At 36.6% G+C, this 25,186-nt stretch overlaps 5 protein-coding genes and 1 long non-coding RNA gene across 8 annotated transcripts in view; 3 read left to right on the plus strand and 3 right to left on the minus strand.

The window, feature by feature from the left end:
- Positions 1 to 3,053, plus strand: part of LOC140959443 (putative clathrin assembly protein At4g25940) — a 6,553-nt gene extending 3,500 nt beyond the window's left edge. Inside the window, exons 2-12 of the mRNA XM_073417273.1 lie at positions 321 to 448; positions 548 to 640; positions 732 to 782; positions 870 to 935; positions 1,031 to 1,096; positions 1,295 to 1,375; positions 1,469 to 1,549; positions 1,791 to 1,967; positions 2,065 to 2,140; positions 2,266 to 2,390; positions 2,467 to 3,053. Of these exons, the coding sequence (XP_073273374.1) occupies positions 321 to 448; positions 548 to 640; positions 732 to 782; positions 870 to 935; positions 1,031 to 1,096; positions 1,295 to 1,375; positions 1,469 to 1,549; positions 1,791 to 1,967; positions 2,065 to 2,140; positions 2,266 to 2,390; positions 2,467 to 2,886 (1,364 nt within the window). The 3' untranslated portion in view covers positions 2,887 to 3,053. The remainder of the gene's footprint in view (positions 1 to 320; positions 449 to 547; positions 641 to 731; positions 783 to 869; positions 936 to 1,030; positions 1,097 to 1,294; positions 1,376 to 1,468; positions 1,550 to 1,790; positions 1,968 to 2,064; positions 2,141 to 2,265; positions 2,391 to 2,466) is intronic.
- Positions 3,054 to 3,879: 826 nt separating this feature from the next.
- Positions 3,880 to 8,177, minus strand: LOC140959238 (uncharacterized). The gene is made up of 5 exons (XM_073417107.1): positions 7,529 to 8,177; positions 7,001 to 7,104; positions 6,605 to 6,781; positions 4,496 to 6,336; positions 3,880 to 4,164 (listed from the first exon to the last, which is right to left on the minus strand). Exons 1-5 carry the CDS (start codon positions 7,717 to 7,719, stop codon positions 4,018 to 4,020), a joined length of 2,460 nt encoding a protein of 819 aa, XP_073273208.1. The 5' UTR covers positions 7,720 to 8,177; the 3' UTR covers positions 3,880 to 4,017.
- Positions 7,111 to 7,993, plus strand: LOC140959239 (uncharacterized). Its single transcript, XR_012171952.1, has 2 exons — positions 7,111 to 7,327; positions 7,429 to 7,993. It is a non-coding gene; the product is annotated as an uncharacterized lncRNA (long non-coding RNA).
- A 724-nt stretch (positions 8,178 to 8,901) lies between the features above and the next one.
- LOC140958457 (putative pentatricopeptide repeat-containing protein At2g01510) lies at positions 8,902 to 11,272 on the minus strand. 2 transcript variants are annotated; one of them, XM_073415902.1, is made up of 2 exons: positions 9,237 to 11,272; positions 8,902 to 9,017 (listed from the first exon to the last, which is right to left on the minus strand). In XM_073415902.1, the coding sequence occupies exon 1, from the start codon at positions 11,251 to 11,253 to the stop codon at positions 9,472 to 9,474; it is 1,782 nt and encodes a 593-aa protein (XP_073272003.1). In that variant the 5' UTR covers positions 11,254 to 11,272; the 3' UTR covers positions 8,902 to 9,017; positions 9,237 to 9,471. The 2 variants fall into 2 exon arrangements, with proteins under 2 accessions (XP_073272003.1, XP_073272004.1); XM_073415903.1 differs by lacking the exon at positions 8,902 to 9,017 and having other exon boundaries at positions 9,119 to 11,055; positions 11,133 to 11,260.
- Positions 11,273 to 15,908: 4,636 nt separating this feature from the next.
- On the plus strand, positions 15,909 to 18,788 carry LOC140958655 (uncharacterized). 2 transcript variants are annotated; one of them, XM_073416181.1, is made up of 5 exons: positions 15,915 to 16,937; positions 17,119 to 17,221; positions 17,294 to 17,333; positions 17,440 to 17,663; positions 17,777 to 18,788. In XM_073416181.1, exons 1-5 carry the CDS (start codon positions 15,917 to 15,919, stop codon positions 18,495 to 18,497), a joined length of 2,109 nt encoding a protein of 702 aa, XP_073272282.1. In that variant the 5' UTR covers positions 15,915 to 15,916; the 3' UTR covers positions 18,498 to 18,788. The 2 variants fall into 2 exon arrangements, with proteins under 2 accessions (XP_073272281.1, XP_073272282.1); XM_073416180.1 differs by having other exon boundaries at positions 15,909 to 16,937; positions 17,119 to 17,333.
- A 4,749-nt stretch (positions 18,789 to 23,537) lies between these two features.
- LOC140958463 (large ribosomal subunit protein P3-like) lies at positions 23,538 to 24,542 on the minus strand. The gene is made up of 2 exons (XM_073415909.1): positions 24,264 to 24,542; positions 23,538 to 23,896 (listed from the first exon to the last, which is right to left on the minus strand). Exons 1-2 carry the CDS (start codon positions 24,459 to 24,461, stop codon positions 23,717 to 23,719), a joined length of 378 nt encoding a protein of 125 aa, XP_073272010.1. The 5' UTR covers positions 24,462 to 24,542; the 3' UTR covers positions 23,538 to 23,716.
- Positions 24,543 to 25,186: the final 644 nt, after the last annotated feature.

Below are 25,186 nucleotides of genomic sequence, written 5' to 3' on the forward strand. Positions count from 1 at the left end.
AAAAAAAGAGTGTATTTTTTTCTTGAGTGCGGGAATTCTCTTGTGTGAGTTAGAGAAATTATTTTCTCGGTATACTCGGGTTGGGAGTGTGAGAAATATTGAGTGTATTGGTGTATACACTTGTTGTAATATTTCTTCCGGTTATAAAAGTTGCAGTGCTCCGTGGACGTAGCCTATATTGGGTGAACCACGTAAATCTTTGTGTTCTTGTTGGTTATTTTATTCCGCAAGTTTTTGGGTACTATTATCATCGTGGTCGGCATCGTTTCGGGGGTGTAATTCCCCAACATCCTTAACATTTGGATTGATTTTTTATGCAGCTTGGGATTGTTCTGCTTGGGTTCGAACGTATTCGCTCTTCCTCGAGGAGCGACTGGAGTGTTTTAGAGCTTTAAACTACGATATAGAGTCTGATAGAGTCTCAAAATCAGCTCCTGGAGTAACTAAGGTCTATCGATAATCATTTCTATCATCAACACAATTCACAATTTTGTCAACGATTTCAGATTAAGCATTTTATTCATTATTGTTATTGTTGCACTATCAGGCTTATAGCAAGACACGACTCTTGAACACTGAAGAGTTGCTGGATCAGCTACCTGCATTGCAACAACTTTTGTATCGACTTGTCGGTTGCCAGGTAATATTGCTGCAACGAGTCCTCCCACATTGATTTCAACTCAAATTTACGCGGGGCGTTAAATCTCTGGTGGTTCTGAAAAAAATTTCAGCCTGAAGGAGCAGCCTGTCACAATTTCCTCATCCAATATGCATTGGCCTTGGTATGAATCTATGCAAAGATTATATGTTTTACAAAGAAAACAGTGCATATGTTCGTGAGTGAATTAATTAATCCTGGGTTCCTGTAGGTTTTGAAAGAGAGCTTCAAGATATATTGTGCCATTAATGATGGGATTATTAATCTTGTTGACATGGTAATGATCATATATGTCTCTCACTATCGAAAATATTCAATGTGTTCAAGATTGTTTAGCGTAAAAGTGAGAAAAACAACTTGTTTTTCATGCAGTTTTTCGAAATGCCTAAACATAATGCAGTCAGAGCTCTTAATATATACAAAAGAGCTGGACAACAGGTCTGTTTCTACTTTCTTTTCCCTGGTCGGACCCCTGAATTCAGTCGAGGGACTTGGTTCCAAAAGTTGCAAAGTTATTATTATTTTTTTGCCATTTGAGAAGCATCAGCTCTTTAACATCTACAATAATATCCGCCCGACGACATTCAAATTCATCTCATTCATGATCCCTTGCTGTTGATTTCTGGTTCTGTGTAGGCAGAACATCTAGCCAACTTTTACGGGTCCTGCAGAAATTTGGATCTTGCTCGAACTTTTCAGTTCCCCATTTTAAGACAGGTCTTTTTCCTTGAAAAGATGGATTTAAAAGTCAAGAATCATTGGTAATTCCATAACAGTTTCGTTTGATGAATATTTTTAATTAATGAACAGCCTCCACCTTCATTTCTTGCAACCATGGAGGAATACATAAAGGAAGCACCTCAGACAGGTTCTTTGTCTCAGAAGAGACTGGTGAGATTAACATCACTTTCATTTCTATCCTATTCATCACTCAATTTCTGACACTCGCTCCACAAAGAAAATTTGAGAGAAGTAGTAGTAAATGTTTTTTCAGAGCATATATGTGTACTGTTGCTGTTAGATACTCAATCTCGTGTAACATTTAAAAAATCAACCTCAAATTGTACTCTTTTCATGCCATTTTCTGGTTTTCGAAGAAACAACAATTATAATTAGTGTGACCATGCGCCAGGAATATCGTGAGACAGAAGAAGAGGCAGAAGAGCCCGAAGAAGCAGCTCCAATGGAAAAACAAGTCGAAGAAGTTGATAACAAACAAGAGATTGTTGAAATACTAGAAGAACCGGAGGCTAAGGTTGAAGAAGAAATTGAACCACTACAATTAACCCAAGAACCTGTTGATCTACTGGTATGGTTTTCCCCTTCAATGTTCCGTTTGAAGGCTACAGGACTTGAGGGGGGCTTAAAATTTTCTAGCGTCTTAAATTTGTGTAAAACTTTTGCAGGGTTTGAATGAAATAAATCCAAAGGCCATTGAATTAGAACAAAGGAATGCATTGGCGCTCGCAATTATTCAACCTGGTAACCAATAATTACCGCTGTTTTGCTTGTAGGCTTTTAAATCTTCTGATACACTTTATTCTAGATGTTATATGCATGTTCTTCACTTGTATTGTAATGCAGTGCATTTATTTTTAAAATTTCAGGGAGTGATCAGCTGTATACGAATAGTAATGCATTAATGGAAATAGGAAAGAGTTCGGGATGGGAATTGGCTTTAGTCACAGCTCCAAGCAACATTAATAAACCCCAACCACCTGAAACCAAAATGGTATGTTGCTTTAATTGCATGCATTCAAGAAATTGAATTATATTTATAAACTAGATTAATCCTACTTCTATCACAGGCTGGAGGGTTCGACAAGCTGTTACTCGACAGCTTGTACGAAGATAACTCGTCCAGGAGGCAACTACATCTGCACAACGCAGGTTACAGCACAGGCCACGGGTACGAAATGGCTGCACAGAATGTAGCATTCGATCAACTACACGATCCTTTCGCCATGTCAAACAGCATTGCACCTCCGGCAAATGTGCAGATGGCACTGATGTCTCAGCAAGAACATATGATGATGATGAATCAACAGCAAATGATGCAGCAATACCAGCACCAGCAGCAAAATAATATGACGATGGTGCCGCATAACGGGTATGCAGCGCAGTATTATCAGCAGCCGCAGCAAATGGGAACTTCGAATCCATTTGGCGATCCCTTTAGCTACCCGCAGAGTACGTTGCAGCATAATGGAAGCCATATGTTGATATAGAGATCGAGACTTTATTGGGTTTTTTTATATTATTTGATTCTTTTGGAGGAAGATGGTTTGTGGAAGTTAAAAATCAAGAAAATATGCATACATTCTTGTGTTTTTATGGTACCTTCCATACCACATGATCTGATTATATAAACTAAGAGCCAATTATTATTGAATTATATAGATATAATGTGAATGCCACTAATCAGGGTCAAATTTGTGTTGCAAAATATCTTATGTTAATAAACATATTGCATAAAATATTATCATAATGTTCATTAGAGGATATCTGCGGTATCAACATTCCCAAGCCTTTGTTGCATCCATGTTTTTTTTTTCGAAAAAAAAAAAATTCGCTGTTAATTTTCCAAAAATATCATTCTCGTGATTTGATTCTTCGTAGGACGTATGATCAAAAGGCCCGAAGAACACATGACACTTGAATGCTATTCAAGTTTTTTGCGGTGAAGACACTGCATGTTCTTTCTTGATTGTCCAATCTTATTTTCTGTTCGTTTATAGTATTTCTCATGTGTTTTTTTTTTGTGTGTGTGGGGGAATAACAGGTTATCACAAAATTCAATTAATCTTGTGATACATAAACAAAATCTTTAATTATAATTGACTGAATATGTAAAAACTGGCTGAAGCACTGGTAGATTTACAAAGGTGGAGACCTGATATTAAGAAAAATAGAAAATGCTACGAGTTTATACATAGTCCTACACAGGTTGAAAATAGCTTGATAAAAATCCTCTACAGTCAACAGAAAAAGTAGTGGATTGAGAGATCAGATATCACAAAACCTTCTAACCAAGAGATCATGGTCTCAAAGACATAATAAACATTGAAAGTTTGTTCTAACAGAAACTCAAATGTCCTATCTATGGTACAGAACAAAATCTTTTGGGTTTGAAATTTTTGGCTAATGTATTTATGAAAAAAATGGTCATTTGCAGAGACACCGAGCCACCATCGTGCATGTTTGTTCTAATCTTCTAATGCTTTCTTACGAGTGATATTAATTTGTATTTGACGAAACATGTATTTACAATAAACAAAATTTATATGATGCCCAGAAGACTTTATTTTGGTCAACAAGGGAGAAGGAACTACACATAATGCGCACACGTTCAAAATACCTCACATCTGAGATAAAAGATTGCTGATTTTTCGAAGCTCATTGAGTGCAACCGTGGCTGTGACTTGTCCTTCGCTAGAAAAACCGTTGTTTAAATTCTCTGGCGATCCCAGCTGATCCCGATTCAGTTGGAGGCCAGATTCAATCATCTGCAAGACCAGATGAAACCAGTTAAAAATGAACTGATGCTGGAGGAAAGATTGAATCTGAAGTCCAGGTTTAGATAATAAAACACGGCAATTCTAAACTTCAAGGAGAAACTATTTTTTTCAGTCGAATGAGAGGTTTGTTATAATTGGGTCTCATACCCGATACCTCATTCTAAACTTGGGACATCGATGCCATATAGGCTACACGTCAAGGAGAAACTAACTGGTTAACCAAGACTGTAAACTGTTTTTAGAAAGCCAACTTCATTATGAAACGAAAATATTAACAATGTCCAAACTAAACTTGCAAAAGACAATATTCATTTGATACCTGGATGTTCTCGAGCATGGATTGACCTAGATTCCTCAAGCTAACCATCGCATCCTGGTCGACTGTATCTCCGTGGCTGGTGCTACATGAGTCACCATATCCATCAGCCATAACAAGTTTAGCATCTTTTTCGTGACCACTACTTACACTGTCACTAGTTTTCGCAACTTCAGGCGGTGGTGGTCTATTAAATGTTCCCCCATTGGCATTTCTTCCGAACTTCCGTAACCATGGAAATTTACCAGATAGAAGCTTTACTCGTTTTGCCCCCATAGCTGATTTTTCCATGGAATCCTCATTTTGCTTAAAACTTGGAGAGTGACCAATAGGAGGATCTGGGACCGTAAAAGGGGAGTTCGTTCCACCTGACTCAGGATCGTTGGTCTTAGCATCATTTTCATCAACAGACGAGTTTGATGCAACACTACTTCTATCCTGTTCGTTTTCCTCATCACTTTCTCCATGAATACTTTGTGGTTCAAAGTAGTCAGAAGAATTTCCTTCACTTGCAGCACCGCTCAATGCACTGCTAAGCTTTTGATCAGTAGCATTTTGTCCTTTAGTCTCCACTTGATTCTCGTGGACTGCTTCATCACTTCCGACATATTCTTTCTCTTCATCTGATCCTAGCTCTCTGGCCAGATCCTCCAACAAACTTCTCTTTACAGACGGCATCAAACTTTTCATAGTTTCACAATCTATTGAAGGAGAAGGGTCCGATTCGGTTCTGGATAGGTGCAATCTTACTCTCTCAGACCAACCTTTTTTGCTTTTCATGACTTCTTGATGACTCGAGCCATTTTTCTTGCTTTCTTCTTCCTTGTGCAAAACTCTCCATTTCTCTTCCCAGTAGCTCTCATGAACCATCTTCCAAGGAGTTCTTGGAGAACTTAAATCTAGAGAAAGACTATGGCCCCGAGCAACTACTGACGTCCTACTGCTATATAAGTCGTGTTGAATTTGCAGGGAATTTAGATCCGAATCTAGTGCCAGCGCTTGCAACGACACTGCCTTTGCTATCAGTTTGACAAGAGTTATGTCATCAGGAAAATTCAACAATCTCTGAAGGCAGGCAGTCGCATTCTCAGTAGCAAGCAACGAAGACCTTAAATTAAGTACCATTGAAACTGCAAAAGCAGAAATAAATGCTCCCCTATGCGAGTTGAGAACTCCACTATTGGACTCAACATCAAGACCAGCTGCTTTGCTCAGCTTGGTGTTTTCACGAGAAAAAATTTCATCCCAGACCACCAAAAGGTTTTCCAAGGAAAATTCACGACCAAATAATACACGTAGCCATCGTAGTGCAAAATATTGGGGTTCTACTCCTAGTTCAACAAGGTGGCTGTGAAGAGATGAATCGGCTATGGATAGTAAATGATACAGTGCAGCGGAAGCTTCAATTACAGGGGGAAATCCAGTATGGGAATTCACAAAAGGAGAAGGAGAGAAAAATTTGGTCATGGCAACTGCACCACCAGCCCCACTCATCAAAGCATCAAACATCGAATAGGCATCATGTTCCATAAATTTCTCAGATAACACAACACCAAGTTCACCTTCAGCTCCATAAGCATCGCTTAGTAAAACAATACTTTCTATCTCTGGATCAAGTTCACTCGGGCTGTTAGCTTTCGCAGAACTGTTTTCTAACCCATTTTTATGTCCCATCGATTCCGAGAATTTCTTGAAGTCAAAATTATATGTTATGTCATTTTCATGAAATGTTAAGCCATCAAATTTGTCAGCAAATTGGTCTTCATAAAGCTTTCTCACTTCTAAGAGGCGTGCCACATCAACATGAAGAACATACATCAGGGGAGCCAAGAGTTCATGCATACCTACATATGAAGATACACAGAATCTATAAATATAAATGATTGATAAACAGAACATTTTATGAAATCCATCACAAAAATCAATGCCAAACAGTCAGTTATACATCCCCACGATAGCTCCATATGATAGGCAGACACCTTTGCTGTCAAATGCTAAGCTTCCCATTGTTTCCTTGGAACATTTTACTAGAATATAAATGTGTCAATGTGTGTGACTGAAACAGATGAAACAGAAGCAAGAATAATATACAAATAAAACTATTTGCTCTACCTTGTCTGTAGCCATACTCTGGATTTTTAAGGCACCAAAGTAATAATATTCGTCTTAGCATGCCTTGGCATGCACTTGTCTGAAAGTAGCTACCTCTTTCAGGGTATAAGCGTGTCAAATCTTGATCAAGCATTCTCTCTAGTTCAGCGTTTCTAAAGAAGCGACCCCACATGCTGTCTGTAATGAAAACATGAATAACATTAATTAAAACACATTTTTTAAACTTAATAATTAATCATAAATGTTCTGAATAATGAAACTATAAAAAACTGAAATATAGCAAGAGTCGGAAATTCAGAGAGAAGAACCAAATCGAGAATTCCTATAAGTCAAATTAATCCGAAAATGATAATAGAGTGACAATTTATGTACTTGAGAATAAGAATGAAATCGTACCTGGGTTTTGTGACAAAGGATTGTCCATGACAAGATCAGGAGAAATACCCCCATCCTTTGCCACATGCGGATCAACTAGAAGTTTTCTCCTCAAAGAAGCATACCTGTTGAACGTTAAATCATATTTACAATATTGGAAACTTATGAAGGGAACAAAAACTGGAGTACTCTTGCAAGTTGCAACCAAAATAATCATAATCTAAAACCAAGGACTCGCCTCCGCAACACAAATTATTGTGAACACCAAAATCCAAAATTAGCCAAGAAAATATATAAAATTTAATAAAAAGCACAATGGTGTCAGCCGGATTTTGCTTACTGATGGGAGTATCTTGGATGCCAAAACTTATTATTATTTTTTTTAAAAAAAAAAAAGAAAAAGAAAAACCGGATGCCTATTTCACCGGTTCATTCAACCTTGAAACCAGGAAAGCTAATGAATTTTTCCAATCGATGATTATTTAATGCATATCCAATCGATGATTATTTAAATTATGTCTTTTGCATATTCGAGGTAATCGTATGCACCTCCTACGAGAATTGGCGGTATCCCGGCGAAGATCTTCTATCGATGCGGAGAAGGAAGAAGGTAAAATCCCCAAATCTATGCGCCATCGGATCCCTCTAAAATCTCCAAAACGACGCAAACCTCCAGAACACGATGCCGTTTCAGGCGTAGTAGTCTCAATTGGAACCGGTGACATGTGTGATTCAACCATCCAATTTTATCCCCCTTTTCACCTTCAGTTCAGCCCAACTCTAACAGCCTTTGATCACAAACCCCCTCAAACCATCTTTTAATAGCAAAATGATGGAGTCCCAGAAATTTGTGTTTTGAAAAATGCAATCTTCTGCTCAGAAACTGACAATTAACTGAGAACTACTAGGATCCTACGGAACGCAATCGACCCAAACCCATCGAGATCATCATCACCAAAAATCGGATTTGATGGAAACCCATTTGAAGGAAAATAAAAAAAATGGCTGCTCAAATGAATTGAAGAGAGAAAATCCCAAGAATTCATCTAGGGTTAGATGCGCGAAAAGATATAATGCGTTGAACAAAAAGATCAAAGGAAGCAAAATCTAAAGCGATGAATGGAAGGTGGGATGCCTCGGCAATTCGGGACTGGAATTAGAGAGAGAGAGAGAAGGGAATATTCTTGTCAGCGGGCACCGCGGATCATTTATATATTCTATGCTGGTAATCCCATTAGTATAAATTAGTTCACACAAAAGTATACGATATTTCTTTTCTCAAAAAATAAAAAATTATATTAAAAATTATCCTTCAAAAAATAAAAATAAAAAATAATATTAAAAATAATAATTTTTAACGAAGTACAATTTTGTTATTTAAAATCATTTATTATGTTTTATACGAAAAAATTCATATGAGAGTTGTAAAGATGGTTCCATGAATCGATTAAAATCATTAAAAAAATATTATTTATGTTAAAAATATTATTTTTTAAATAGATCCGATAAACTTATAAATATTATTTTTTAAATAGATTGGGTAAACTTATATGAAACTTACTCTTATAAAACTAATAATTTTATCGAACTTTAATTCCTTCAAATCTATGTTCAAAATAAAAAAAATTCATTCAAATCTTTTTTATTTTATTAAAGTTGAGGACATGATATTAATCACTTAAAAAGAACACCAACTTTTTCTTCCAACTTTACCGTTATATGATACTAATATTACACTTTTGTTTTTTGTTTTTGTTTTTAAATTTCAACACACACTTTTATTTTTATTTTTTTTATTTCAACAACTCAAATATCAATTTAATCCCTCTATAATTTGTCAAATTTCACTTTATTCCATCGATAATGATAAAAAAAACGATACACACGCATCGTTTGTGTAAAGTAACTAATGTGTTTTTATGGTCCCACCTCTTTTATAAATTGGATACCACGATCTCACATTTAAAAGGAGGCCACCTTAATTTGTCTCCGATACAATAAATTTTTTTGTAGCGGTTGATGGTTGGATTTGATTGACCTACACGAAAACGACAGTTAACATTATGTCGGAGATGCATATAACGTAATTAGCAGAATCAAATGAATAAAAGAGAGGGGTAAAATTTTGACAAGAAATCATATGATATAGCAATTTATGGCTTCTCAAAATTTTGGGCAAAACATGTTTAAATACCCTCAAGTAAATTTTTAAAAAAATTTGGAGAACTTTTGCTTATTTTCATAAAACTATACATACATTGATCGACTTATCTGATCCCCACTGGATCAATTGCCAACTATTCTGGGCACGAAACTATAAGATTGACAGTTGAGTGCAATTAAGACTCGGACTGAGCTCTTGTTCTTCAAGTTCAACCCCCGCCTTCATGCTCGAATTCTTCACCGGCACTGAATCACATGAGGATGCCACTTCCCTCCCCTCGAATCGAAAGCCCATCAAACCAATTCAACACCATTCTTACACCTTAATATCAACAACACAGCAATTCTTCATCCACCCGCCAACTCAACGTTCTTAGTAAGTTCAGTATTTCATCCATTCTTGAATGAGAAAAATCTCCAATTACAAACTTCTCAAATGAGCCCTTGACTATAACGATACTATGGGCAGCCTCTTTCTTTAATCCACTTCCTCTCAACATTTTTCTAGCCCCTGCTACACTATCCCACTTTCTATCTGATGCATATAAGTTGGATAGTAAAACGTAAGGTGAAGTGGTGATGTGATCAAGTTCGAGAAGCCTTGCAGCAGTTTGTTCTCCTCTAAGGACATCTCCATGCAATCGACATGCTGATAGTAAGCTGCCTAAAACAACAGCATCATGGCCGCTATGATGTTTCTGAATGTACTCTTCGGCTTCACTCACTCTCCCCGCTCGTCCCAGTAGATCAACAAGGCAACAGAGATGCTCGCTATTAGGGGTTATGCCGTAAAACTTGCTCATGGAGTCGAAGAGATATAGGCCCTCTTTGGCAAGCCCGGAATGATTGCAAGATGTCAGAAGTCCAAGAAAAGTTACCGAATCTGGCTTCAATCTCATTCTCATCATCTCCATGAACAATGTGATCACGTTTTCAGCTAGCCCATGATTTGCAAAAGCAGTGATAATGCTGTTCCATGAGACAAGATTACGACATTCCATTCTTTCGAAAATAGCTTGAGCAGAACCAATGGAACCACTTTTTGCATACATGTTGATAAGAGCGTTTCCAACGCCAACATCCCAATCTGGCCATGTCCTAATTAAATGAGAATGAATCTCCTTCCCATGTCTCATGGACGCCAGTCCAGCAATGGCAGAAAGCACGCTGGCATAAGTGAGAAGATCCGGCCTTGCATCATTTTCTGCAACCATATCCCTGAAGAAACTCAAAGCCCTTGAATTATCCTCGTGACGACAAAAAGCAGTGATGGATGTATTCCAGGAAATAACATCTTTATCCTCAACTGACCAAAAGACCTTCTCAGCTTCTTCCAAAAAATCAAATTTTGAGTACATGGCAATCAAAATGTTTCCAGTAAAGGCCAAATAATCAAGTCCAAGTTTTACTATCGCACAATGTAATTGCATACAATTAGAAACATTATAGTATGAACGATCAACGGGTCCTAGTAATCCCGCAAAAGTAAAATGGTCAGGAACCAGACCCCGCTGACGCATAAGCTTAAATATCTCAAACCCCTTCTCTCCCTGCTCATTTTCCACTAGCCCGGCGATCGCTACATTGTAAGAAACCAAGGATAAAGAACCGGAAACACTACCACAATAAAAAATTAACAAAGCTTCACTCCACATAAAGCATCTCATATACACCGAAATTAGTGAATTAAGAACAAAACTAACAGTGTCGTAGCCTAACTTTACAGCCTGCGCATGTATTTGTTTCCCAAGCTTTAATTCCTGAATGACAGAACAAGAACCAAGGACACTAGACAAAACAAATTCATTGGGCTTAAAATATTCCTGCATCCGACTGAAAACCCGAATTGCTAAATTAGGCCTTTTTGATTGGACATAACCAGATATCAAGGCAGACCAAGTGACCAAATTTTTCTGCGACATTTCATCAAACATTTGGTGAGCCGAATTCATGCACCCACATTTTGCGTAAAAGTTGACGATATCGTTACCGATTATAAGATCTGATTTCATCCCTATCTTAACAGCAGAAGCATGAAGCAAAATCCCTTGTCGAAAGTTCTTCGTGTTGGCGCACTGGTGCAGAAGAGAACCAATTATCTCCTGCAACATTTCTAGCTTGTACTACAAATTCTATTGCAAGAAACAAATTTTCTTGGGGCGGGGGGGTAAGGATGAAATTAGCAATCAGAGACGTCTGAATTGCCATTCCCAGAGATTCTGCAAGAAGGGAGGAAAAAAATGTGAATTTAATTTATTTTTAAAATAGTTTACTAGCTGAACTTGGCGGTAAGAATAACGGCCCATTCTTGAGAGAGAGATTTCATTTTCTACACAACGTAGTATTTAATTAAAACAAAACCAATTTCTGATACGTATGCGTATGTATAATTGTGCATTGCATACGACATAGCTTTTGTTTAAAAAGACCAAAATCAAGTGGAATTTTTAAGATTTGTCTTAAATTTCTCTTTGAAAAACAGAAATTACAACTTTTAAGATTAGTTCTACATTACAAAAATTACAACAAATAAACCACTTTATATAAAAACCAAGTATCACTTGAGAAAATGTTAAAAAGTTGTAAAACATAAAGTCAAAAGCTTTCCATTCCATATGCAAGGTCTGATTTGGATTTCTGTCTGCGTTTCAAAAGGAAATATGTCAAGAGAATGCAAATGTGGTAGCAGACTTTGAATTATAAAGAAGAAAGATACCAACCCTTTGGTCACTGGTGGCGAGCACACTGTCAAAAAATACAGCTCCAAGTCAAAAGTAGATACCATAGGTACTACTATTATGCAGCTCGATATTTCACGAAGCAAGATTTAACCAAAAAACTTTGCATACGATCAATGAACAAAAATGGTCACAATTAACAAAATCGATGCTGGAACGTCGCTAGAATAATCAAAGAGTCTGAATGTATGCCAGAGAAAACTGGGATTACAAGGATAAAAGCTGAATGTGAAGACAGATCGATGATAGAGTTGAGAATGTCTCTCATGTTTCAGTATGGGAGTTTCCAAAAACAAAAAAAGATGGAAATCAAAATAGGAAACCGCTCATATCGGGACAGACTAACCCTTGAGATATTGCTTTCAAGAAGTTCACTCATCCAATAAATTTAACATCTATATATATGATTTAGCTAGATTGCACAACCATCAAGGCAAATCATGAACAAACATCTGAAATATTGAAGCAAAGTCCACAAAATCAAACAGCTTCGTTTCAAACTCCACAAAATTAACATCTTGGTTTCTCTCATTAACCAATTCATCACCACATCAACTTTGCAGGTAGAAAATGGAACAAAGATATCCCCATTTGAAGAGTTAGTTATCCTACCTTTGACAATCAGAGTTCATCTCACCTCCAATTTTAAACAGATAGAAGATAGTTTAAGCAAACATTGGAAATAAGTAATAAATCATTCATAGAGATAAATGTAAAGTTTTTGAAAGCATAATCTTATTCAGAACATTAAATGTTCCATATCATGCATTTTAGCGTCCGTTGTAATGATCCAGTTTTCGGAAGCGTATGTTATGTATGACAGGAGTCGTTTTTTCACTAACATTTTCTTCGAATGCTTGTCTTATCCTACATTACTTTGAAAACAAAAACAAAACAAAGAATTCTTGCACTTGTGAGAATTGCTTGGCAAAACTTTAGACGATGTGAAATGCAACTACGTACTTTGGAACTAAGATAACATCTAATTTGACGCAATTCATGTCGTTTGTAGTCTTTGTAACAATATTACATGCATCTTACTATGAGGACGTGACATTTTCAATCTCGCATTTGATGGAGTTTATACGTTCATATTATCATATATTTATCACACTTCTTCTATATTTGGTTTGAAAATGTTGATTTGTCTATCCTCATTTTTAATTTATTGTCATTGTTGAAACTTGTAATTCAATCTTGTCCATTAATATAGTTTCTTAAATAATTTCCGATAAATATTTTAATTGATTGTACACATATGTTCATTTTTTTTTTAAAAAAAAAAAAAACAACTTATGCTCTCACCTTTTTTTTTTTTTTTGGATTTTTCTTTAAACTTTGAATCTTCGTTTATTCATATGATTTGATTTTTTCAAAAAAAAATATGAATTGTTTATCATAAAAAGTAATATTTTTTTATATAAAAATAATATTTTTTTTATGAGTTGGATTGAATCGAGTATACATCTTATAAAATTAATCCATCGGACATCCTTACAATAATTTTTGTTTTTAAAAAATAGATGGATTCTCATTGAAAATGCTAAATTTTTTTAAAGATAAAAGACAGTAAGTTCGATCGTCTTTTAATAGAGTAGTTAGCAAAATAATTTTGATGAAACATTAAAAAAAAAAATTTAAAGTTTGATAAAGATCATTAGCCCAAATATCCTCTTTTATTCTGACAATCTCAATAGTTTGACCCGAAATCCATGTCAGATTGATTGTTGTACGAAACAACAAGGGCAATAACGTAAAACACTCCACAATCCCAGGGCTGCCTCGTCTTCTCATTTCTGTTCTCTTTTAAATCTCTTTTTAAATAATTTTTCGACCGTTGCTTCTCCCTTAACGTCTCTCTCACAACACAGTTGTGGTCGGGAAAGAGCAATTTTGTTCTGCTTTCAGGTACGAATATTTTATGAATTCATTCACATTATCGCGTAATTCTAGAGTTCTTGTTTTGTTCAGTTAATTTGTCAGAAGAGAGGGAAATCATGAACTGTAATTTGTTCGAACAGGGTTCAGTTTGTTTCTTTTCCCTCTTTTTATTTGATTTGATCATTCTTTATATGGTTTTTATTCTCCATCGTATGGATACCGAAGCTTGGTTTGTATTTGGGTATTTTGGAAGTTAATGCATTATAGGCGCTTTAAGAAATCATTGAGTTCTTTTTCTCTGGATCTCTGATTGTGTTTCTTAAACGGTTCTCACCATTTGGCATTTAAATTAATGCGACATTGATATGCATATTTTTCTTTTCTTTGTCTGGTGATTGCATGATATTTTGTTCAGGAATCAACAAGTTCTTTTCATGTTTTGGATCGCCCGCCCAATTCACAGAATTGTTCATGTAATTTACTTTTGATATTTTATTGGATGCTTCATTATCGGTCCAGGAGTTTGGCTCCTATGTTTGTCTTAATTATTCACTGCTAAATGGTGCTTCAAGAAATTATTTTTCTCATCTGTTTTTAGTCTTGTACTTTTATTAAATTAATTATGGCCCGGTAACTATGTTTTAACAATCAATTTTAGTCATTTTTTCTTAAAAAATCATGTAATTAAATAACTATATATTATTGTTAAATTTTTATGATAATATGGTTAAAAAAAATCTTTGTGACTTTCACATATGTTTAACAATGTAATTATTAAATTTTAACAATGATATGAGCAATTTAATTACATGATTTTAAGAAAAATGACTAAAATTGATTATTAAAACATAGTTAATATATACATGACTAAAATTGACATTTTGTCTTCTTTTTCTCGCTCTATTTTTCTTTTTGTGTAGGTAAGTATGGCGCTCACATCAAAGCCTGCACATATTTTGTTAAGTATATATATGGGATTTGGAATATAACCTTGAAAAACTCATCATCCCTCGCAAAAGTACGAGGGACCTGCTCCATTCTCATGTATAATAAGTCAATTATTACTTTAGACTAATATAATTTCCAGTTTCTGACAAATGAAAATCATGGAACATTGCTAATCTTAATATGATGTTACGTGTAGCAGGTGCAGTTTTGTTGGAAAATTTCGATGCTTAATGAATGAAAATTAAGCAAATAAATCAATGTGTTTGATTGGAAAAATTCGAAACGAAAAACGAAACTTAATGAACGGATATTAAGTTTGGTGGTTCTGAATTAAACTCGAAAAGAGTTCATCAAATGTTGAAAGAAACTCAAACGAGTAGTCGGAACATGTAAGGGACGAAAATCGGGACTGTAGCAGGCGCGCACATGCGCGCGGATTGGCGCGCAGGTGGGCGCAGAGCGGCGTGCATGCGCGCGAAGCTCTCGGCAGGGGCAGCGCGCGGGCGCGCACACAGGCGCGCCCCTTCGGCTGTTTTTCGTGTCCCTTCGATTTTTCTTGCATTTTTTCATTTCCTTGGCATTGTTTGATGATTGTGGTCAGTTACAATGGCCAAGGGACACCTTTATGAATGAAAGCTCATGTCTTTTCACATGAAAATCATTAAATACATGATTATTCAAAATCAAAACACACATACAAGCATTAGCATCATCTCCTTCTTTCTTTCTTCAACAAGAGAGAGTTCTTTCATTTTCTTGTGATAGAACTTGAATATTTGAGTGCTCATTATTCAAGTGTTGTAGTTGTATATTGGGAGAAGATTGCCACAAACTCTAGCACATTGTGAGGGCAAATTCTTCTTAAGGAGAAAGTGTTCAACACTTGCCTCTACAAAACCATTTTCATTGTTTTCTTCTTGTTTTCCTCACATATTTGAATACCCCAAACAACAAGTTTATCTATTAAAGTTGAAGATTTTCAGATAACGTTTGCCTGAAATATTTTGGTGCAGTTGAATTGCGTTTTTTTAGCACATTGAGTCTTCCTCGATTTCACGGTTAGACATAGACTTGACTTATTTTCTCCTGAATAGATAGTAGAATTCTTTATGCATATGGTGAAGACAACAAAACAGCTGCTCAATTTTGATTCAAATCTGAAGAAGTTACACGGAGTCTTGAGCGATAAGTAATAAGCTGCATAAAGATGGGATGTTCTCTATCGAAGTTGGATGACGAAGAGGCTGTTCAGCTTTGTAAAGATCGAAAAAAGTTCATTAAGCAAGCTGTCGAACAAAGATTGAAATTTGCCTCAGGACACATTGCTTATGTACATTGCATGAAACGAGTTTCAGTGGCCCTTCGAGAATATGTTGAGGGAGATGAACCTCATGAGACAATGCCTGGTGTTATATCTATTACACCGTTTAAATCTGAGCCCAAATTATCTTGCAAAGTAAGTTACTTTCAGTCCAGTGGAAATCCTTCAGTTTCTGTTGAAGAGAGGCCTCCTCAGTCACCAGAAACTTTCAGAGTCAAAGCTTACTCCCCGGTACATCACTTTGGAATGGAGGGCATTTTTGAGTTCCAATCCTCTCCCATTAATTCTTCATCTTTTCATTACTCGCCCAACAGTAGACCAGACTATTATCCCCCATTATCTCAAACGTCTCAATGGGATTTCTTTTGGAACCCCTTTTCTTCACTAGATTACTATAGCTATCCCTCCAAAAATATTTTTGATCAGATAAATATTGAGGATGAAAATAAGAAGCTATGGCAAGTTCAAGAAGAGGAAGGCATGCCAGAATTAGAAGAGGAAACTGCACAAGAGGGCATTGACAATACGACCAGCAAGAAAGTAAAGGAAAGATGTAAGGTCAATGAAAGTGACGACAGAGACAAAGCCGATGCTGAAGTTACTGAAGAACTTGAAATAAATAAACCTAAACAAGGATCGCAATCCAATGAAAATCAAAGCATTGAAGTAGCAAAATCTCAAAATATAGGTCGAATTAGTACCGAAGAAAACATGGTTGCTGGTTGTGAATTGAAAGAGGAAACGCCTGGATATACAGCTTATGTTGACAGGAGGCCAACAAGTATGTCAGAAGTTATGAAAGATCTTGAAGATCAGTTCATGGCTTTGTGTACGGCAGCTAAGGAGGTGTCTTCCATTTTGGAAACCAGCAGAGCCAAGTATTCAACATCTGCAAATGATCTCACAGGTTTGACTACGACAACAATTTGTTAATGTGTATTCAGGTTATAAAATGACGAAGCAGCATATTGTGATTGAGTAATGGTGATTGAAGTCCATTTAGTTTTTTTGCTCAAAACAATGCCCTTTGATGACGTTATGATTTAACTGCTCTTAATCGCTTGTTAATGGATAAGTTTCTGTTGCAGCTTTGAAAATGTTGAATCCAGTTGCTTTCTTTAGGTCAACTTCATCTCGCTTATCAATGCCAAGATTTTTAGACGATACATCCACTTCAAAATACGATGAAAGGTATGAAAGTAGCAGCGACTTATCTGAGGAGTCCTGTATGTTTTCTGAGAGTCATCAATCTACACTCAACAGGTTATATGCTTGGGAAAAGAAACTTTACCAAGAAGTTAGAGTATGTCCCCAAAACACAAAGAACTACTTCCTCTATTACTAAAAATAATCGAAATTTGAAAGCATCTAATATATGTCAATATTATGCTCCTTTTGAACCAAAACAGGAGGGTGCACGTGTGCGGATGGCTTATGAAAAGAAATGTACACAGCTCAGGAATCAAGAAATGAAAGGAGAAGGCCGTTGTTTTGTAGACAAAACAAGAGATGCCATAAGAGATTTGCAAACTCGAATGAAAATTTCAGTACATTCAGTTGAAGCAGTCTCAAAACGAATTGAAACTTTGCGGGATGAAGAGCTCGAGCCTCAGATATTGGAATTAGTTCGTGGGTAAATTTATAAAAACACCTTTTCTATGTTTCTTGCAAAGTGTCACGCCCCTTGTAATGTTAAGGCCCTTTTTTTGCTTTTAATGAGTGTATTTTTGAACAAAATATTGACAGGTTAGCAAGGATGTGGGAGGTCATGGCAGAGTGCCATCAACTGCAAAAACGAACAATAGATGAAGCCAAGATATTACTTGCTAGAACACCTTCAAAACCTGCAAGAAACGAGAAATACACAATAATGCCACCATCCGAGTGGCATAATCTACATCAATCAGCTGCTAACCTTGAGGAAGAGCTCAGAAACTGGCGATCCTGCTTTGACATGTGGGTCGTTTCTCAACGATCATATGTTCATGCATTAGCAGGATGGCTCTTGTGTTGCATTCGCGCAGATAAAAATTCAGAAAAACAACCATTCTCGTCTCAAATGTCTTTAGGGGCTCCACCAATATTTGGAACATGCATTCAATGGTCCGAAGTTTTGGACACCATACATGAATCATCGGTGCTTAACGGACTCGATTTTTTTGCAGCAGGTCTAGGCTCGTTGTGTGCACAACTTCAGGTAGATTCGTGTCGTCGTTTAGGAGGCTCCAAGAAGTTTGGAGGGGCAATTGTAGAGAACAAAATGGAGGTGGTGGAGGCAGATCATTTTGAAGATGAAGAAGTGGCAGCAAAAAAAATGGCTGAATTTGCTTCAAGAGTTCTGTATGCCGGAATGTCGGTTTCTGTAACCTCACTGACTGAATTTGCTGTTAGTTCAGCTGAAAAATATGCAGATCTGGTCAAGCAACGGGAGAATAAAATCCAGCCGCGTATGCAGTCAGGACTTTAGTCTTAGTCTATGGGCTATTTCAAAACAGAAAAGTAATCTCAGTGGCCCTACTTTATATATTCAGTAGAAAAACCATACATTTTTTTAAGAAATATTATACTCACTTCCCTGCCTGTTGCCTCTGCATGCAACTGAGAAATAGTTCAAAAGAGAATGCAAAATAGTGGATTTGTAGAGAGTTTGCTAAGAGATCATCAACATTTATTATAAATTTTCTTCTCATACATACCAGAAGTAGATGTTGCTTTTAAAACAGAAGAATGAAATACAATCGGTATTTGGAACCAGGATTTTGCGGTGGATGTAACAAAGAAAATAAATTATTGTTCAAAGGTGGTTTTTAGTTGCAGTTTAAAGCAAATGTTATTCTTGTATCTTGAAATATCAGCATAAATGTTGTATGTAATGAAAATATATGCTAAATATATTATAGGGAAGCGGGAAATAAAAAAAATTAACCTATGCTATATCTATCTGTATGTATATAAACGTAATATATATATATATATATATATATAGTTCCAAGTGCGTACAATAATACATATATGGTTTGTTCGACCCAACCCTAAAATGGAACCCCAGACTAGGGGTGTCAATCGGGTCGGATGGGTCGGGTTTCGGGTCAATCCGCGAATTTTTTTTACTTTTTTTTCCCAACCCGAACCCGAAGCAACCCGAAAACCCCCAACCCGAACACGAACCCGTCTAACCTAGTACTAACCCGAACCCACCCAACCCGAACCCGAAAAATCCCACCCCGAACCTGATTTTTTTCGTGTTGGGTCGTGTCGGGTTGACGGATCGTGTCGCATTTTGACACCCCTACCCCAGACCTCGTCAATAGTCATTCTCCTGGAATTCGCGCTATATTCTGAACTGCCAACGGCATGAAGTCAAATTGCTCCATAAATATAATCAATTGCCTGGTTGGTATGATATTTGTGTCTCCAGATTGCGGCATGCGCCGCCCATCAATGGCTGCGGCACTCAACTTCAAGCCCCCACAATTTTTAAACTTCCGTGCTTAACTGTACATTTTCTTAGATGTTTTCATTCATTTCCTACGAGTAAATTGCCCATAATCAGCCACCTCTGGAGATGGAAATTTCTCCCTATTTTAGTCGAAACTTCACAGTTCGTATCTATCAATACACAGCTCTCTTTGTCAAACATATACAACCTCAGTAGCCTTAAAATCATATATTCTCTCTCTCGGTGAAAGAATCATGGGTTGTGGACTGTAAACGCTGATATGTCGAAGTTATTTATTTTGGTGAGATTTTTTTATATATAGTTTCATGACTTCTGAAGAAAGATTTCATTTTTTAATGTTGTTTTGATTAGTGTTTTTGGAACAGTCGTTGAATTTGCATCTCTGTTGCTGGAAACTCTAAAAGATAGATTTTTTATAATAAAAAATTACCATGTTCATGGCTTCCTGGCTTGTTTTACACACAGTTACCTTGTTTGTGTGCTTCGTTCATAGTGCTTGTTCATCATAATTAATTTGCTTAATTTTAGTGATTTCACTGGTTTTTTGCTTATGGATGATTTAGATTTTCTGGCTGTCCCAGAAAGGATTGAAGATGTTGTTTCGTGTAGGTTTCATGAAAACTTTTATGTTTGAAGGTTGAAATACACTTATTATCAACTAAGTGGTGGTGTTAAATTTGGCTGAACTACGATTCATGAGGAACTGGTAAAAAAATTGACTTTGTTAGCTAATTGACTCAAGTTTTGAGCCGTGGTGATAATATATATAATCTACTTCAGCCCATTAATTTGTGACTGCGTAAAACAGTTTTCATGCCCATGTCAGCAGTAGAATGAAAAGATCCCTGGAGTGCCTTTCTGTTGCCCAATTAGAAAGGGTTAACACGAGGGAAATTTCTGGTGCAATATTTGATTCCTTTTTTAAAAAATGATTTGCATTTAATACATATCTTTTTCTGAAGAGTGGAATGTCTAATGCCATGTGGTGTCAGTAAAATTACCAGGAGTCGCTCCAACTTGTAAAAGGTTCTCCTCATACAAGCTCAATTATCATCTTGAAAACAGCAGGGCCTGTAATGCTTTGTTTCCTGATTATGGGAACAATTACACTTGTGGTGTTTTCTGATAGACGTGAATTTATTAAGCAACGCATGTAACTTGCATTTTTTTAGATAGGTGCTGTGAATTGGATAATAGTTTTAACTAACTTTCAAGATACCTTTCTTTTGATTGTGGACTGTTTTCTAAGTCTGACTTGCCTATTTCTATCAGGATATAACATATGTGACATTTCTACTACATTGTATGGTTCCTTCACATGTGCTCTGAGGTAAACATCTTTGTTATATTTCCCATTTTATGCTTCTTTAGTCATAAAGCTAAATAATCAAGTAATTTAGTGAGGAAATCCATTACGAGCTTGCATATTAGTACGCAAAGTCTTCAGCAATAAAAGGAAAAGCAGAATCCAGAGAGAACTCATCGAATTTCCTAGCCTGGGCAGGAAGCTATCAGAAAGAAAGTCAATGAGCTAATGTTGACTATTCAAGGCCGGGCCAAGTGATCGCTTTATGGCTCTTAGGAGATCGTGGATTCTTGTCAGTGATGGATAATATTTGTGCACTGGTATAAGATTATACAGAGCACAGCCATCTTCAATATCATGGCAATTGAAAGCCCCATAAGGTTATTGGAAAAGAATGACAAATTGCCACAGCGTACATGGCCTATCAGTCATGGATCGTCAACATCTGCTAAGCTGGTCGTTGAAGATTTTGGTCTGTCCCTGAACATTCAAAGGTTTCAAACCCTTGAGAACGATGTGATATCAATACCTAGCCAGAGTGGAAGTGCACCTCCAAGCATGGAAGTTTCAATGGAGGAAATTGGTCTGGTTTATCCAAACTCCTCTATTGGTGATTCTGAGATTGTCCAATAGCCATCTTCTTTTCCACATTGTGGTTCTATTGTCAACTTGGACGAGCTAGTCCGTCTGTACTGCAGTGGTTCTACAGGAAATGATTGGGTGATAAATCCTCATACCGAGAGTGCTGATGGGTCTGTGCGAGTGAATGGCAATATCATTCCTTCTCATGAGGACGAGCCTGAGGATGCTAGGTCATCTGAATGGAGTGCATCTGCATCTGTTGATAAAGCTGCTATGTCAGGCAGTCATAGTGGCTCCTTGGACTCTACGCGGGTAAATCCGTGGAAGAAAAAGTTGTTTCTGAATCTGACTCACATATGCCCGTCAATCTTTCTATTAGCATATCATCGGTTTGTTCAAATAACACAACTCCCTTCTTGGATGATTTGTCACTGGTTTTACTACTATATGATCCTTCTGCTGTTTCTGTTCAAAGCTTAATAAATATATCTAACTCATTCCTGGATATGGAGTTTGCAATCTCTAACTTTTGACAGCACGGACTGACGCGGGGGATCCCTCATTAAAAGGCTGAAATCATCAAAAAGTTATTTGGGTCTGTAGTACAACTGAGTCAGCATAAATTTGCATCAAATGTTGTCGAAAAAATGTTTGGAGTACGGTGATGCTACGGCAAGGGACATGCTGATAAGGGATATTTTGGCAAAACTGAGAAAAACAATAATATATCGGTATGCTGATTTAACTCTTCAATTTGGTTGTTAGATGATTTTATGATATCTGACATGTGAGGTGAATTTCTTTTGCATTCTTGATTACTATTTTTTTAAGTTTTGGGGATCAATATTGAATACCATTGTCATTTTTATATGTTTGCTTCTGTCACCTTTTTTCTATTTAAAAAGAATTGACGATGCTTCAAATTTTGATAGTATTTCTCTTCTTTTTTGAAATTATATTTGTAAGTCAAGCATTTTTTATAGTTTATCTTGCTAAAAATTTAGAATCTTGCTCTGGAAAAGTTTTTCACGAGTGGCGAATTAGTAATTTTCTTATTGATCCGACTTTAAAAAATTCCACTTTAAGGTCTAGGTTAGTTGGACATTTACCTGGGATGGTCATTCACAGGTAATTGATTTTCATGCCAAAGACAAATCGTGTCACGTTGTTCTCGAAATTCTAAGTTTGCTTTTTGTCCCATGCGTTAATTAACATTGGAGGAACAAATTTTATTCAGCGTTCTGTTTTATGTTAAATTCATTCTTTGACTTGATTTTCCCATAACTTTAATTTACATCTCTTTTCATCAATCTTTTTTTTAATTACATCACACGCTGAGGAAGAGATCGAACCCGGGGAGGAAGCCAGCTAATCTGGCGGGTGAGACCACTGGGCTAAAGCCCGGTCTCCTTTTCGTCAATCTTTTTATTGTATATAAAGTACAGAAAACGTACACTGATATACTGTGATGTACCATTTAGATGTTGATGTATTGTGCAAGATGTAGTGTCATATTTCTTTCGCCAGATCTCTCTTTTCAAATGGATTTATTGTTAACTGGTAAAAATAGCAGAAATCACATTGTACTCACAAATAGTGTTTATAATCTGACACGAATTAGAACCTCATTTTTATGGCATGATCACCTCGAAAAAATCTCATGTCCAATGGCATATCGTGAAATAGAGAATGTGACACAAGCAACAGACAGCTAAATTCAATACAAGAACACAAGCTACAAAATGATAAGTTGCTACCTATGTGGAAGTTACCTCTACCTTTTGGTCACATCAATCCAGGATAGCACGTGTTTACCTTTTGGTCACATCAATCCAGGATAGCACGTGTTTAATGGAATCAACTCTTCCAGCAGATGCTTAATTTCGATATACTTAGGCTCAGTGAGCCCTCGTTCTGAGGTTTCTCCATTCCATATTGAATGTGTGAGTAACTGAATTCTATATTGAGTGAAAGGAATTGATTGTCATAAGCTTAGAATTGAACAAACATGACCTACCAGAGAGCCGAATACTTGAACTGCAGATGGTGTTTTAACTTTTAAGGCCTTTAATGGGTTCACAATTAGGGATGCGACAACTCCAATTCCAATCAAGAAATATGGCAGAAAAATGTATAAATTAATAAGAATTAAGCCAACAGAAACGAACAAGATGTATATTGAACTTCGACTGAAGTGAATGTAAAGACAATTCATTGCAATTCTTAATAATCCAAAACCCATAATCCAAAAACAAAACTTTAGTTTTTAACAAAGTAGGTCATCGAAAACTAAGCAACAATAACAGGCTATATAGCAGTCACTGAAAGGAGAAGAAACCTAATCAAAAAGTGAGAATCCCATGTCATCATCACTCTCCTCCTTCTCTTCTTTCTTTTCCTCGGCTGGAGGTGCCTCAGCAGCTGCGCCACCACCAGAAGCAGCAGCAGCCGCAGCTCCACCTCCACCTCCACCTCCACCAATGAATGCACCGCCACCTCCACCGCAACCTACAATCACCTGCATTTTCCAAAGATCGGCAATTAGATAATTAAACCACATATTACTGCTAAAGGTAACAAATATCGTATCATAGAAGGTAAACTCCCTAACACTTGTGTCCGAAAGAAATATGCACACAATCAAACCTTCAACGCCGTGAAGAATACACAAACTCCCTCTTTTCCTTGATTTGTGAAATGTATCAAACAAATAATATAGCAGAATGTTATGGCGGGCGATCAATCAAAATTACATGTAATATAAAATGAATAGCATAATTACGCGTAATTAATCACAAATAATAAGAATGCAAGAGAGACACAGCAGGTAAATAAACAAAGAAAACCAAAAACAAACACACTTTCATTAATAAAAAATAGGAAACCTGGAAAACCGCGGAGGAATGAGTTACGTAGGAGAATGAAGATTGGACACCGCCGGAGGAGTCAACTGCGACGGCGGCTTGAACGAGCTTACGTTGGAGAGCGAAAGTGCAATCGGCCGAAGCCTCCAGATCGCCGTTGAGCTGCTTAGCCGACCACTCGGAGCCGGATTCTCTACACACGAACGTAAAGACTCCCATTTCTCTTCCCCGTAGGTGATCGGCGACTGTGCTTCGGTGCTAAAGCTGCTCAACTATGAAACTAAAATGAAACCCTATCAATTTTAAGGGCTTTATGCGGGGAGTCAAGGGCAGATGATGAAAAGACATTTATGCCCATAATGTGAAGTTGTAATAACGTAATTACTTGCTGGGGTTGGGCCACTCTAAAATAAATACGAATTGGATTTGTTAATGGGCCTGGGTTTTAGGAAAAATCAAAATGGTTCGAATCCGAACGCTAAGAATTTGGATCCATTGCCCATACGAACCGGATTTTTCAATTGAACTTGTATCCAATACTCTTAGAAAGTTTGCATCGACCATGTTGGCCATGGTTTTGGTTTTCAATTCGGTTTATTTATTTGATATAAGGAAACCATCAAAGATAAAAGGTGGGGCAGATAATCAAATCAAGTAAATCTCATTATTCTATTTGTTTAGTGCATACATATGTTTTTGTCAAATGTGTCTCATAAGTTAGATTAAGTCAGTGTGAATTATATATATAAACTTTGACAAATCTCTCTCTTGAATATGAGATCAAAGCTCATGCACATCGTCATACGTCGGACTGTCATATAAACTATACGTTAATATTTTGTAAATTTCACACTTCATTCGTTAGCTTAATGATCGTTGTTAGATGTCTCTTATCGACTAAATTAAATACTTAGTTAAATACTTAGAAGTTGCAATATAAAGTT

This window comes from Primulina huaijiensis, chromosome 15, assembly GCF_012295235.1.
Source record: "Primulina huaijiensis isolate GDHJ02 chromosome 15, ASM1229523v2, whole genome shotgun sequence".
In the NCBI taxonomy this organism is placed as follows: Eukaryota; Viridiplantae; Streptophyta; class Magnoliopsida; order Lamiales; family Gesneriaceae; genus Primulina; species Primulina huaijiensis.

Coding starts and splice junctions, on each gene's coding strand:
- LOC140959238 (XM_073417107.1), bottom strand. CDS start 7,719: ATGGTTGAATCACACATGTCACCGGTTCCAATTGAGACTACTACGCCT. Junction 7,105..7,528: donor ACCGCCAATTCTCGTAGGAG/GTGCATACGATT, acceptor AACGTTCAACAG/GTATGCTTCTTTGAGGAGAA. Junction 6,337..6,604: donor AGAGTATGGCTACAGACAAG/GTAGAGCAAATA, acceptor CTTCATATGTAG/GTATGCATGAACTCTTGGCT.
- LOC140958463 (XM_073415909.1), bottom strand. CDS start 24,461: ATGGGAGTCTTTACGTTCGTGTGTAGAGAATCCGGCTCCGAGTGGTCG. Junction 23,897..24,263: donor ATTCCTCCGCGGTTTTCCAG/GTTTCCTATTTT, acceptor TGGAAAATGCAG/GTGATTGTAGGTTGCGGTGG.
- LOC140958655 (XM_073416180.1), top strand. CDS start 15,917: ATGGGATGTTCTCTATCGAAGTTGGATGACGAAGAGGCTGTTCAGCTT. Junction 16,938..17,118: donor ATCTGCAAATGATCTCACAG/GTTTGACTACGA, acceptor TTTCTGTTGCAG/CTTTGAAAATGTTGAATCCA. Junction 17,334..17,439: donor AACTTTACCAAGAAGTTAGA/GTATGTCCCCAA, acceptor GAACCAAAACAG/GAGGGTGCACGTGTGCGGAT.
- LOC140958457 (XM_073415902.1), bottom strand. CDS start 11,253: ATGTTGCAGGAGATAATTGGTTCTCTTCTGCACCAGTGCGCCAACACG.